This window comes from Acomys minous (genome assembly GCF_964271855.1).
Source record: "Acomys minous genome assembly, chromosome: 14".
Lineage (NCBI taxonomy): Eukaryota > Metazoa > Chordata > Mammalia > Rodentia > Muridae > Acomys > Acomys minous.
In genome coordinates this window covers 15,537,221-15,549,630 of record NC_140496.1, presented here as the reverse complement: position 1 = coordinate 15,549,630, position 12,410 = coordinate 15,537,221, and the positions used below count along the sequence as shown (strand labels likewise).

The window sequence follows — 12,410 nt, the reverse complement described above, 5'->3', positions numbered from 1 at the left end:
CCCACTGATACATGTGTGGAGGTCTAAGAAAGATGTTAGGCATCCTATCTTACGGCTCGCCACTTTATTCCCCTGAGGCATGGTCTCTCATTGAACCTGGAGAGAGGCTCTCATCCAGCACGCTCCAATGATCCTTCTGTAGTACTTAGGTAAAATGTATACACACTGCCATGACTAGATTCTTATCTGGATGCTGGGGATTTGAACTCTGTTCCTCATTGTTGTACAGTGACATTTTTAAAATTTTTTTTATGTTTTCTTTTTTTATTAATTTATTCAGACTACAACTCAGTTGTTATCCCATTACTTGTATCCTCCCGTTCCTCTCTCCCTCCCACCCCTCTCCTAGGTCCATAACCGAGGGGGATCTCCTCCCCCACTTTATGGTCACAGGCTATCAAGTCTCATCTTGGTGCCTGCTTATATTTTCTTTGAGTGCCACCAGGGCTCCCCACGAAGGGGAGGTCGTCAAATATGGGGTACCTGAATTCATGTCAGAGTTAATCCCTGCTCTCCACATAACTGTGGAGAATGTCCTGTCCATTGGCTAGATCAGAGTAGGGGTTCAATGTTTACTACTATTGCAGTAACCAAGGACAATGACATTTTAAAAACTCACATCTTCTCATGCTTACTTTTGCTTTAAAAGGACTAAGTTTATCATACATATTTGTCCCTCTAGGATTGAGCCTAGATGGCCACTACCTGATTCAGAGTTCATTTTTTATTTTCTTGTTCCTTATAAACGTATAACCATTTATGATATTCCTAAAAAGATATTTTATGGAGCTTCCACAGGAAACCTCAACCCCAAGTCCCTTTACTATCTACCCTGAAAGGTCCTAGCTGTACTGACATTTTCAGGGATTGGCTTCATGCTTGCAGGGCCCGGTTGAGTAGTTCAGTCCAGAAAGCAGATTTCTTAGGATTTGGGGACTGGGAAGTCTGTGTCCCAGGACATTCAAGGCAGAGGGTTTTAAATGATCACCACATCTTTCCTTGAAAAGCTCTGGGGATCATTGGCAAAGGTATGTTTGGGGAAGAGGTGAGGTAGGTGTCCCCTAAGGTGCTGTGCTGTCTTGACTGTTAGGCTAGTAGTAGCAATGGGAAGAACACACGCTTGACATTTCCAGCTGAAAGCTTTGTGTCCCTCTCCACCATCACGTCACTGTTGGTCACCATCAACACCTTCTTTTTCTGTGTGGACAGGGCTCCCTTTACCACTGGGGATTGATTGTCTAGATGGAATGCAGGTGTGAAGCAGTTGATTCTTTGCCAGTTTATCGTCCAGATTTTTAGAAAAAAAAATTCCCATGTTTTGAGAAACATTTCCATAAACTCTCCTTTGCTTTTCTCCAAACTCAACCGTGAGTTCAAAGTGATGGTGTCAGAACCCAGCCATGCTAACCTAGCTGTCTGGACTCTACAGTCAAGAGTTCGTCTGCCCCCGACAGCCTAGCTTCTGTTTCCACTCTGCAGTCTTCAGAGTGCCTGTCCAGTCGGCTGTCAGGATGGAGGGCTACAGCTCCTTATGCCACACAAAAGATCCACTATTTACCCGTTTCCTGCTCTCTTTTCCTGTAACCATTCTTCTTTCAAGTGAGTGCATTTCAGGAACTCAGAGCACCGCGGGATGCCCCTCAGCTTTGATCATTTATAAGCCATATATTTTAAATCTCAGTTCTCCGTGTGTGTGTGGGGGGGGGCTAGTCAAGTGTCTAATTTCTATAAATTCCTCTATGACATCTTTTTGACCGGCAGCACAGCATACATGACAAACTGGAGGTGCTAACTAGAGCTCAGGATCACTCAGGCTCCCTGTGTAAAGCAAGCATCAGGTATCCAAGGACCAGGCCACACTGCCATGAAATGGCATTTCACCTCTGGAACAGCAGCACACCGTGGTAATTTATGTGTCTTCTCCAGAGGTATTTAACACAAGGACTGCCTCTGGTAATGGATCCATCCATCAATTTAGCATTGAAAATTTCTCCAGCAGTCTTCCTGCTTTAGAACCTTTGTCTTGAATGGGCTCAGTGCTCAAATTCTCCCTAGTATCGCATTATATTAACCCATAGTTGCCTCTGCAGAGGACTGATGAGACTAACCTGATCAAACACTTCTTTGTTATTGGAATTTCTTGCTTAATGAGGATTGTATCCAGGAATATGAAGTACCCATGGTCTGTCTCTTGGGTTTCTCTACACTTTTTATTATCTTTCTCTGTGGTTTAGTTTGTTGTGTCTTGTTACTGTATGATCTCATCCATTCTGAAATAGTTTGAGATGTGTTGGGCAACACCAACCATAGAAGAGAGTAGCCTAGTAGTTTACATAGTTGGTGTAAGAGAACTATTAAGTGTTCTTGAACTGTGAGCCTCTCTTCTTCATTCTGCTATTTTTAATTGGGTAATAGGTCATCTTCGAGAAGTTGTGCTAAGCATGTATGCTGTGTGGCTCTTACTGGGGAAAATGAGCAAAGGCTCCTTTGCTCTCAATAGGACACCTACAACAGACCAAAGAAATTATTCAATCCAAGTGTAGCTCATGAGTTTTAGAGGGGTCCTTACAGGAACATTGGTGGTTCAAAGGTAGCTGCATCGCAGGATGCTTACTGCAACATGGATGATAGCCCATTGATGTGTATTCCTAGGATTACTTTCACAACTCCCAGGCAGCTCCCCCAGAGCCCCCCTCCCTGGCAATTTCCTTCCCACTTATATGACCTGGGGGAGGAGTAGATCTCACAACTTTTCTATGGTTGTGAGCCTCCCTCTTCCCTCTGGGAAACGTTTCCATCAAATGATATAGTTATTCAACAGTGCACTATGGTCCAGAAGAATTTTAATTATTGAAAGTGTACATATTACTATGTACCTCAAATCACTACTCATAAAGCTGTGATTACCTTTTATTGATATATTAAATTGGAAACTTTGAAATTTCCATAAAATCAGACTAGCATATTTCAGAGTGCCTGCTAATAGTTTTAAACAATGTTGGCCTTTACTTGTCAAGGAAATGTGTTTTGTTGGGAAAAGAAAGCATTCAAGAGAAGGATCCTTGGTGAAAATATTGAATAGTAATGGAAATTTCCAGGTGGAAAACTAGCATGGAGGAATTAAGAAGTTTCTGCTACCCTTCTAATTCTGTGAAATTGTAGTGGTGGCTGACAGGCATAGCAGCAAAGAAAGATTGATGGGAAATATGTAAGTAAAATATATGTGCTCATACTCCATAAAATTATTTACTTCACTTGAATAAACATTTAGAACATCATTAAAGCCAGACAGTAATGGTTAATATTATATTTGTTATTTAAATAATGAGAACAAATCTTAAATGTTAGAAAAAAAAACCAGCACAAAGAGAACATTCTTTGCCGAGCCAAAGAATAAATACAATCAAACAGTAAAGTGTCTTTTGACATTTAGCCATTTGTATTTGTCAAATATATATATGTGGCTCTTACGTGTATAAGGAAATAAAGTATTTAATCAAATAAAGAATGAGTAATTTTATATCAGGTCAATATATCTCCTTTCTCAGAGAGTTAACTTTAAGTACAAAGGCATTTCATTATTATCGATTTATCTTTTCTTGTCTTCAGTGCTCACTTATCTTAGTTTATGTTTTGAGTTTTCCCTCTAAAGACTAAATTCCATGCTTAAGTTCTAGAAGACTTGACATTGCTGGCTGGCACACTTAGGATTTTGGAGCCAATAGCTGAACTTCTAAATTTAGATCAAGCTAAATTGGTGCACACAATTATTGTAACTGCAGAGACTTCCTTTGAATCCTATAGAAATAAAGAAAATACTTTGCATGTAGATGAAACTAATAATGATTCCAGTAGGCTTATTTCTCTCCTCAAATGCAGGGGATAACCAAATGTCTGTTTTATTTATTTATTTTTCCTTATAAATTCTGCTGGGATCTTGAATACTGATTTCTTACAATGCACAGTGGCTCTTCTTTGGTTTGCCCTTACCAGGTTGTCCAGACAAAAGCTTTGGATCCAAGTGTAAGAGCCCACTAGGTGGGTTTCAAGGATGTATGAGACTCATCTCCATCAACAAAAAAATGGTAGATCTGATTGCAGTCCAGCAGGGTTCCCTTGGCAACTTCAGTGACCTTCAGATAGACTCATGTGGCATCTCAGACAGGTAAGGACAGCCTGTTCAAAATTTTTATAACAAAATTTTATATATATATTTTCTCCCTGTTATGTTATACCCAACGTGCTTTGTATCTACATTAAAAATAAACAAATATAGCAATTGCTTTATATAACATATTTCACATAATAATAATAATAATAATAATAATAATGATAACAACAACAATAATATAATAGTAGTAGTAGCAGTAGTAGTAGTAGGTACAATATATGACTGTGTTAATTATACATAAACATCTGCCAACCTACAAAGCTCATGATATTATGGTTTGATTTTATTTATTTTTAAATCCTCTCTCTCTGTCTCTCTCTGTCTCTCTGTCTCTCTGTCTCTGTCTCTGTCTCTGTGTCTCTGTCTCTCTGTCTCTGTCTCTCTCTCTCTCTCTCTCTCTCTCTCTCTCTCTGTGTGTGTGTGTGTGTGTGTGTGTGTGTGTGTGAGCATGGGCACACAAATATGTCATGCTATGCATGTGGAGGTTAGAGAACAACCAGGGATGTCCCTTCTTTCCCTGTATCCTGCTTAAGTCAGGGTCTCTTGCGATCTGGACTGTGAGCCTCCAGGGACACTCTTGTCTCTGCCTCTCAATCTCCTGTAGGACTTCTAGGTTTATGACATGCTACCATGTTGCATCCAATTTTATGTGAGTTATGAGACTCTAAACTCAGGTCACCATGCCTGGGCCATTTCCCCTGCCCTGCTATGGTTCTAGATGGTCATACATATACCAAAAAAACCCATGTCATTAAACTCAATACACTATGTCACCCACAGTAAAATTAGCTATTAGCTACTAGTAAATCAGACACATGTGTGGTTGGTTATCAAGCTGCCTTTGGCAACCCTGACAGTTGGATATATTTGGAGTCAGGGGCATGACTCGAACTTATTCTAGTGTTCACAGTCACGGCCCATGACTGTCTTCTGTGTGGGAGCAGGAGAATCACTCACCCTAGGAACGCTTGGGGTCCTGTATTGATGCTCTGCTGGAGCATGGGCACAGGGCATAGCAAGGCAGGATTCAAGAGATAATTGTAGAGGATGAGCAACTTCCGACATAACCAACGGTCACCAATAATTAAAAAGCTGTAGGTAGGCCTGGGCAACTGCAGTGAAGGAGTCATACCAGCCGTGCTCTGTAACCAAGGCTGCTAATTTTAATTACTGAAGTTGATGCAATGTCACGCCATTGCAAATTTAACTCCATATACCAGACCCTGAGCTAAACATTTAATGCTTATGGGTGTTTAAATATACCCTGCCAAAATCTTGACAGTGAGAGTGTGTGAGAAATAGGGAGCTAGATGCACGGAAGGGTTAAGGTGGGTGAGAGAACATAGAGCACATCCCCAAAGGCAGGGGGAGTCAGTACTGCATCCCTGCCGTGCCATGCAGCATTACCGGTGCACGTTAGCATTATGGGTGGTGAAGCTTTCCCCACACACGTAATAAATGGACCACTTAACGGTTTAATAAATTATGATTTAAAATAAGTGGTAGCAATAAAATTCGGCAGGAATGTAATATAAAACAATCTTTTTGTTTTGTTTTGTTTTACTTTTTAAAAGGTGTAACTGAGATTAAGTAGGATCAGAGTTCCACAAAATGGCGTACATACAAAGACATGGGTGCGTATGTCACTTCACTCGTGCACTTTAAACTCGTATGGTCTTTATGCACTGTCACACACACACACACACACACACACACACACACACACATGCACACACACACTCACTCATCCTCAGTCCCATGAGTGAAGACTCCTCACAAAACCCTCACTCTACTATAGCCATGTCCATTTCCACGCATCCATAAACACATATCTGTACCGTTCTCACCCCCACACTCAATAAAGCCATCCCCGTGCCTTTCACATACACACATCTTTCTCACACAGTCACCCGGTACACCCTCTCATCTGGGAGTGATTTCTTCATCCTCTGAGGACATGAACCAGGGTTGTCCTAAGTCCACAGACTCTGATGACTAAGGGAACAGGGCCAGGATGGCAGGATCAGCAGCTGTCTCTGTCCCCGAATCAGCAGCAGAAACCTAGCGTGTTGCTGGGACACCCCTAGCAGGTGTGAGCATGCAAGTACTTAATAAGTTGCTTAGAACTATGCCACTTTTTTGGGTGAAAGTGTTTAGATGACTTTTGTTATCAATTCTTTAAGAATATCAAGAGACCAGAGGAGGTCACTATCCTAGACGTTGGCACCAGCTACCGTTCAGTGAGAGTGGGAGGTCTATACTTAGTCTGAAATGACATCAGGCTATAGAGACCTCTTTAAGAACTAGGAGCATGGCCAAGGGTGGTGGTGCAAGCCTTTAATCGCAGCGCTTGAGAGGCTGAGTCAGGTGAGTCACTGAGGCTAGCCTGGTTTGCAAAATGAGCCAGGACGACCAGGGTTACACAGAGAAACCGTGTCCCAACAAAACCAAACCAGCATCAGGAGCAGCAACAGCAGCAACAACAGCAACAGCAACAAAAGAACTAGGAGAATGTTTTGACAAGATCCCTGTGGCCTCAGTCACCCAGCACCTTACCTCCTTGCTTTACGTGCTCTATGCTTTGCAATTCATAGGCAGTGGCTGATCACTGGCATTTCACCCCAACGGTTCACTGTGCTGTCTTCCAGCAAGGCTCATCCACTGATTGGGTCTCTCTCCATCGTCCTCTTGCTCTCCTCTTTTCCATGGAAGACCATAAGCCTCTTGAGTCTCTCTGTGCTCTCATGTGGGTTTATTTGTTGGCATTGGAAGATAATCTTTCTATCTCTTGTGGCACAGAGAGCATGGCTTTGTGGGGAGTAGCTTGGTGAGTGAGTTGTACAAGGGGGCAGTTCTCATTACTGTTGTGAGGATGTGAGACCTACAGGGAGCTAATGTTTAGTTCCCTTGAATGTAATAATGTTCTAGATCTAAATTCAATATCATTCATTGTAGCCAAGCATTACACCCTATGAAAGCCTTTGAAATTGAAATTGTGCTGGACAGAGAATCTGGCTAAATGAAAATTTTGCCTGTCACTTCAGGTTTAGGTATGTCGATGGAGGTGTTTGTTCAAAGTCACATACAATGAAAATAGTGCTGGAAATGTCTAAGAGAAAGCTTTAGAAGACTGAGAAAAATGGGTTGACAGATTGTTTTTACTTTGTATTGGAGGGGCTAGCAAAAAGGGAAGTGTGCAATGCAATTGTTTAGAGGCCTTGGTGAAAACAGGAACCCTAGCATGCAGTGCAGATTGCCATAGGTTACAGGGCGGCAAACATTACCATAGAATACATTCAGTAAAAGTCACAGTTCAGTCTTTCACATTTTACCTACAAATGTGAAAAGCCTCATCTGACAAATTTGAACTGAAAACAAAAGGAGGGGGATCCAGTTAGCCTTCTGGAGAAGATGAAAGGGAAACAACTGGTGTACCAAGACAATTAGAGATTTTGTTTTTGTTTGGATCTTAGGAAAAAACATCAAATCTGTCCTTTTTAAAAATGGTGTTGAGATCTTTTAAAGAAAGGTCACCTCTGTCCTTTTCTGATTTGATTATAAACTAAGATTACTACCGTTTTAGTATTTTTAAGTGTTCTTTTTTTTTTTTTTTACTAGATTGTCACTAGGTTGAAATGCTTAAAAATTAAATAAATCATGATAGTGTGTTTGAATGGATTCCTGAAAATCTATAATAATACTAAAATATGAATGAAATTAAGGAGTACAGACATATATACACATTCTTTATTTTGGATCCCGAAAAGCAGATTCTAAAGAATTACTTTAAGATTGTATTCATGTGCCAGGTCTAGTGGCACGAACATTTGAGGGTCGGAGTGAGAGGCAGGCAGGTATCTGTGACTTGGAGGCTAGCCTGGTCTACATAGTAAATTCTAGGACAGGTAGAGCTATAGAGTGAGGCCCTATGTCAGCAATCCTCTACCAAAAATGGGGGGGGGGGCGGTGTTGCTGTATTTGTGAATACAAGGTTGTGTTTGTTTGTAGTGAGGCTTTCTAGACTGTGAGACTGCAGATGACCTCTCTTCTTCTGTCCTGGATTGTTTTCTTCTGTGTAGAGTGGGCATCTATTTTTTTAATCAAGGGAAAAAAATCAATAACACTATTTTCAGTTAACATTGTAAAAAGCCTATAAGCAAAACATCAAGCTCCCTCTTCAGTTCTGATAAAGGGGGAGGATGACATCCCATCACAAATATGTTCTGGCAGGCTCGGTGGCTTTTTATTTTTTTATTTAATTGAAAATGGATGAGAGCATTGGAATCTTTGGTCTCAATATATTATTCATTCTAAACCCAGAAAGGCAGCAGTAGCCTGATCGGCCCTTTGAGCCTAAACTAGAAGCTCCCAAATGTCTTTTGTTCTTGGTACTTTACCTGTGTTAGGAAAATTGCTCCTATAGCACCTCTAAAGCAAAAGATATTGCTGTCATTTTCATTCAAGCCACAAAGGAAGAGGATGCAGGCAGTCCAGATGAGACTTGATAGGCTGGGGTCAGATGGTAGGGAAGGAGGGCTCCCCTTTCTGAGGACTAGAGGAGGAGGGAGGAGGATGAAGGTTAGAGGGTGGGACCTTAAGGGGACAAGGGAGGAGACTACAGTTGGGGTGTGAAGTGAACAAATTTTTTAAAAAAATTAAAAAGGTGACGTTAGAGATGGCTCAGTCTGTAGAGTTCGCCTCACAAGCGTGAGGACTTAGCTTAGATCCACAGCACTTCAGTGAAAGGCCAGGCACAGTGGCATGCCTCAGGGACCTCAGCATTTCGTGTGAGGGTGGGTCAAAGACAAATGGGTCCCCAGAGCTCATTGGCCAGCCAGTCTAGCCCACTTGATGACTGTGGCTTCTGTCAGAGACCGTGACTCACAAAAACAAAGACGAATGAGCGATCAAGAAAAGGCCCTGGGTTACCCTTTGGTCTCTGCACATATCTGCATGCATGTGCATGTGTGTTTGCAGACACAAATGCATATAGAATATGGACACACCACATCACACACATGGACCACACACATAAAGAGTTTGAAAAATGTGATGCTAGCAACAGTGAGAAGACATAGCCCAGCACTGCCAGCAGTAGCCTGGGGAACAGCTACCTTAGAGACCTCCATTCTGGCAAAACTAGCGTTTTGACTATGCTGCTGAAAGGAATTTGGTGTAAGTCAGAGTGAAACGTGAAACAGAGCTAATGAGTTTATTAAGAGGGAGGAAGCACTGGTACAAACTTATATCTAAGTGTTGGTGTTTAGAGAGAAAGAGACACATATGGACAATACATCTAAGATGTAAGTACAAGCATAGAGAGAGAGGGAGGGAGAGAGAGGGGGGAGGCAGAGAGAGCGAGAGAGAGAGAGAGAGAGAGAGAGAGAGAGAGAGAGAGAGAGAGAGAGAGAGAGAGAGCAGTTGTGTTATTTAGGATGAGGGAAGAGAAAGAGAAGAGAGCAATAGAGCAATGTACATACAGTTACACTTATGTTGGCCCTACATAAGCACATTTCAGCCCTTCATTTGGGATGTATCTATAAAAGTAAGAATTATAGAAAAAATTTAAAATTAAAATTGTGTGTGTGTGTGTGTGTGTGTGTGTGTGTGTGCACATGCATGTTTGTTGTTCATGTTAAGGACTGAAGATAACTTCAAAGAGTCAAGTCTCTTCTTCCATAGTGTGGGTCCTGAGAGATCAAACAGGCCACCGGCTTGGCAGCCTGATGCCTCTGGGACCATCTAGCCTCTGAGCCATCTTGCTGGTCCTCTGTATGGAATGTTGATAGCGTCAGTTGTATTCAAATTTCTTGACTCTTACTCAGCAGAAAACCAGACAGATTTCAGGACAAGGAGCTTCTTTCCTTCCAGGGCTCTTGCTTTCTTCCATCTTCCATCCTGCCTCAGGTCCAGACAATTCAACGAGGATTTATTTCCTAGCAGTTGATTGTCACCGAAATTATGTCACATCTGTTTGCCATACAGTATTTAGGGAAAATTTATTAGGTTCCTATCTTTCCATGGAGATAAGGAGTAGAGGTCCTGTTATTGATATTTCCATCCCAGCATCTCAAAGGTGTAGCCTGATCTCTCCTTCAGAGAGCCCTTCCTGGACCAGAAAACTGGTAAGAAGTTGGAAAAGATTTGTTTCTAGAAGGGACTAAGAGATAATTCACAGTTTAATGTCTTCTAATGGAAATGCTGTAAGGACAGGCAGGTCAGGGACTATAGACTGCAAGAAACTCAGCTAGCTTTTATCCAAGCTGAAGACAACGTTGGAACCATTTTAATCTACCTGTGCTCTTTCAGGCTACAGCAGAAGGTCCTGAACTTCTCCTAAGATTCTCCCTTATGTCTCGAACAGCCTTCACTATGCTCCCTTTATTTAAAGGTATACCTGATCCTTTGATTTTAAAAAGTAGCTTTCTTTGCCCCAAAAACAAACAATGAGACATATTAGGTAACTTGGGGCAGGAGAAGTGGCTTTTCAGTTAAAAGCAAGGAGTACTTATGGTAAGGAACAGAGTTTGGTTACTAGCATCCGTCTCGGGTAGCCCACAACCACCTGAAACTCCAGCTCCCAAGAACCCAATTCTCTCGTCTGGCCTCTTCAGACATCTGCATTCACACACACACACACACACACACACACACACACACACACACACACACCAACACACACATAATTAAAAATAAAGTAAAACCTTAAAATATTAACTAGCTATGTGAGATGATATATATGTTAATCTGCTTCATTAAACAACAGTTTTATTATCCATAGTATAATGCTCTTTTCAATAAATATATACAATGATTTTTTAAAAGGTAAAGTGATACATATAAACTGAAAAGAAATATTTTGATTAAACACAATTGTTTAGTCTTTGGACTGCTGACCTATCTGGACTCTACACAACTTTTCAAAGCCTAGAGTCAGATCAGATGATGTGCTAGGCTCACTTTTTTGTTCCCTGTTGGTTTCACATGGTTCTCTGTTTTTAAAAGTACATTATTCATGATATGGCTTCTCAAACATAGGTTGTGATTAAAAGCATGTATAGGGATTTAATGTTGGAACTGAGCTACCTCAAATGGGTAAACCTACTGTGCTTGGTAGTTCTTTAGTAGGGCAGATATTTGTCTTGGAAATTTAATAATCGGGGCAGTCTTCATGAGTTAGGCTCAGCACCAGAAAACACTCCAACGCTGCTTAGCATGTATGGATGTATACTGAGCATTCTTGGACATGTCTAGATCTGCCAACTGAGTGAATAAAGACATCTTTTCCTCTTGCTTCCCTCTTCCCTATCCTTTCCCAAATGGTCTCCCTTCTTCCCATTCTCAAGCAGTATAGTAACTCAGAATGATGGAATGCTATTTCGTGTAAGCTATTGGTATTCTGGCTGGTATGGACTCCACAGCATGCCACCCAGGGAAAATAAAGAGCTGTGATACGGTGAGATGTGTCCATGCTTAATTAGTCAGGGCCACTGGAGATTCGGCCAAGCCCAAAGGCATTTAATGACCCAAGGTTTACGTCTGAGAGTCAAGCTCTGTGGTACCAGACTGTGCAACCACTGGTCATGTGGATTTCATTCCCTACATGGTCGACATCGTTGTTACACATGACCATATATGAATGACCAATATTCTATGGTGTCTCATTATAATTACCAGCTTCTTCTCTTTCTTCTAGGTGCTTGCCCAACTCTTGTGAGCATGGTGGCGAATGTTCTCAGTCTTGGAGCACCTTCTATTGTAACTGCACAAACACGGGGTACACAGGAGCTACTTGTCACAGCTGTAAGCCACACACACCTGCTTGCTCTCCTGCCCTCTGCTTCCTTTTCATTGTTTCCTCTGGCGTCTGTGCCTAGGCAACCCGCGTGACCTTATACCGGGATGCACAGCATCCATTTGGTTTCTAGTTTCTATTTCACACCTCATTTCATAAAACCAACAAAGTAGAAATATATAATATAAAACAAGAAAGAAGGGGATCGAACAGACAGAAAGGACCAAAATATGTCCATAAAGCAAAAGATAGCCAATGACAAAATAATACACTAAGATGTAGCCTGTGGGAACATCTTCTGCGACCTAACCTGGACAGCATTTGATTCTGAACTTTCTAGAAGCACAGTACAGGTGGAAATAGGATCGGTTACCAGACTCTCTGTTGATTCTGTATAATAAAGATATCCTGAGAAGTGTTGAATGGGCTGGCCTGGCACAAGCT

General features: G+C 41.5%; 1 protein-coding gene across 4 annotated transcripts in view; it reads left to right on the top strand.

Moving 5' to 3' along the window:
• CNTNAP4 (contactin associated protein family member 4) overlaps nucleotides 1-12,410 on the top strand; it is a 284,841-nt gene that overhangs the window by 184,755 nt on the left and 87,676 nt on the right. For all 4 annotated transcript variants that reach the window (XM_084757092.1, XM_084757091.1, XM_084757093.1 and 1 more), the window contains 2 exons: nucleotides 3,994-4,165; nucleotides 11,868-11,974. In XM_084757092.1, the coding sequence (XP_084613218.1) occupies nucleotides 3,994-4,165; nucleotides 11,868-11,974 (279 nt within the window). The remainder of the gene's footprint in view (nucleotides 1-3,993; nucleotides 4,166-11,867; nucleotides 11,975-12,410) is intronic.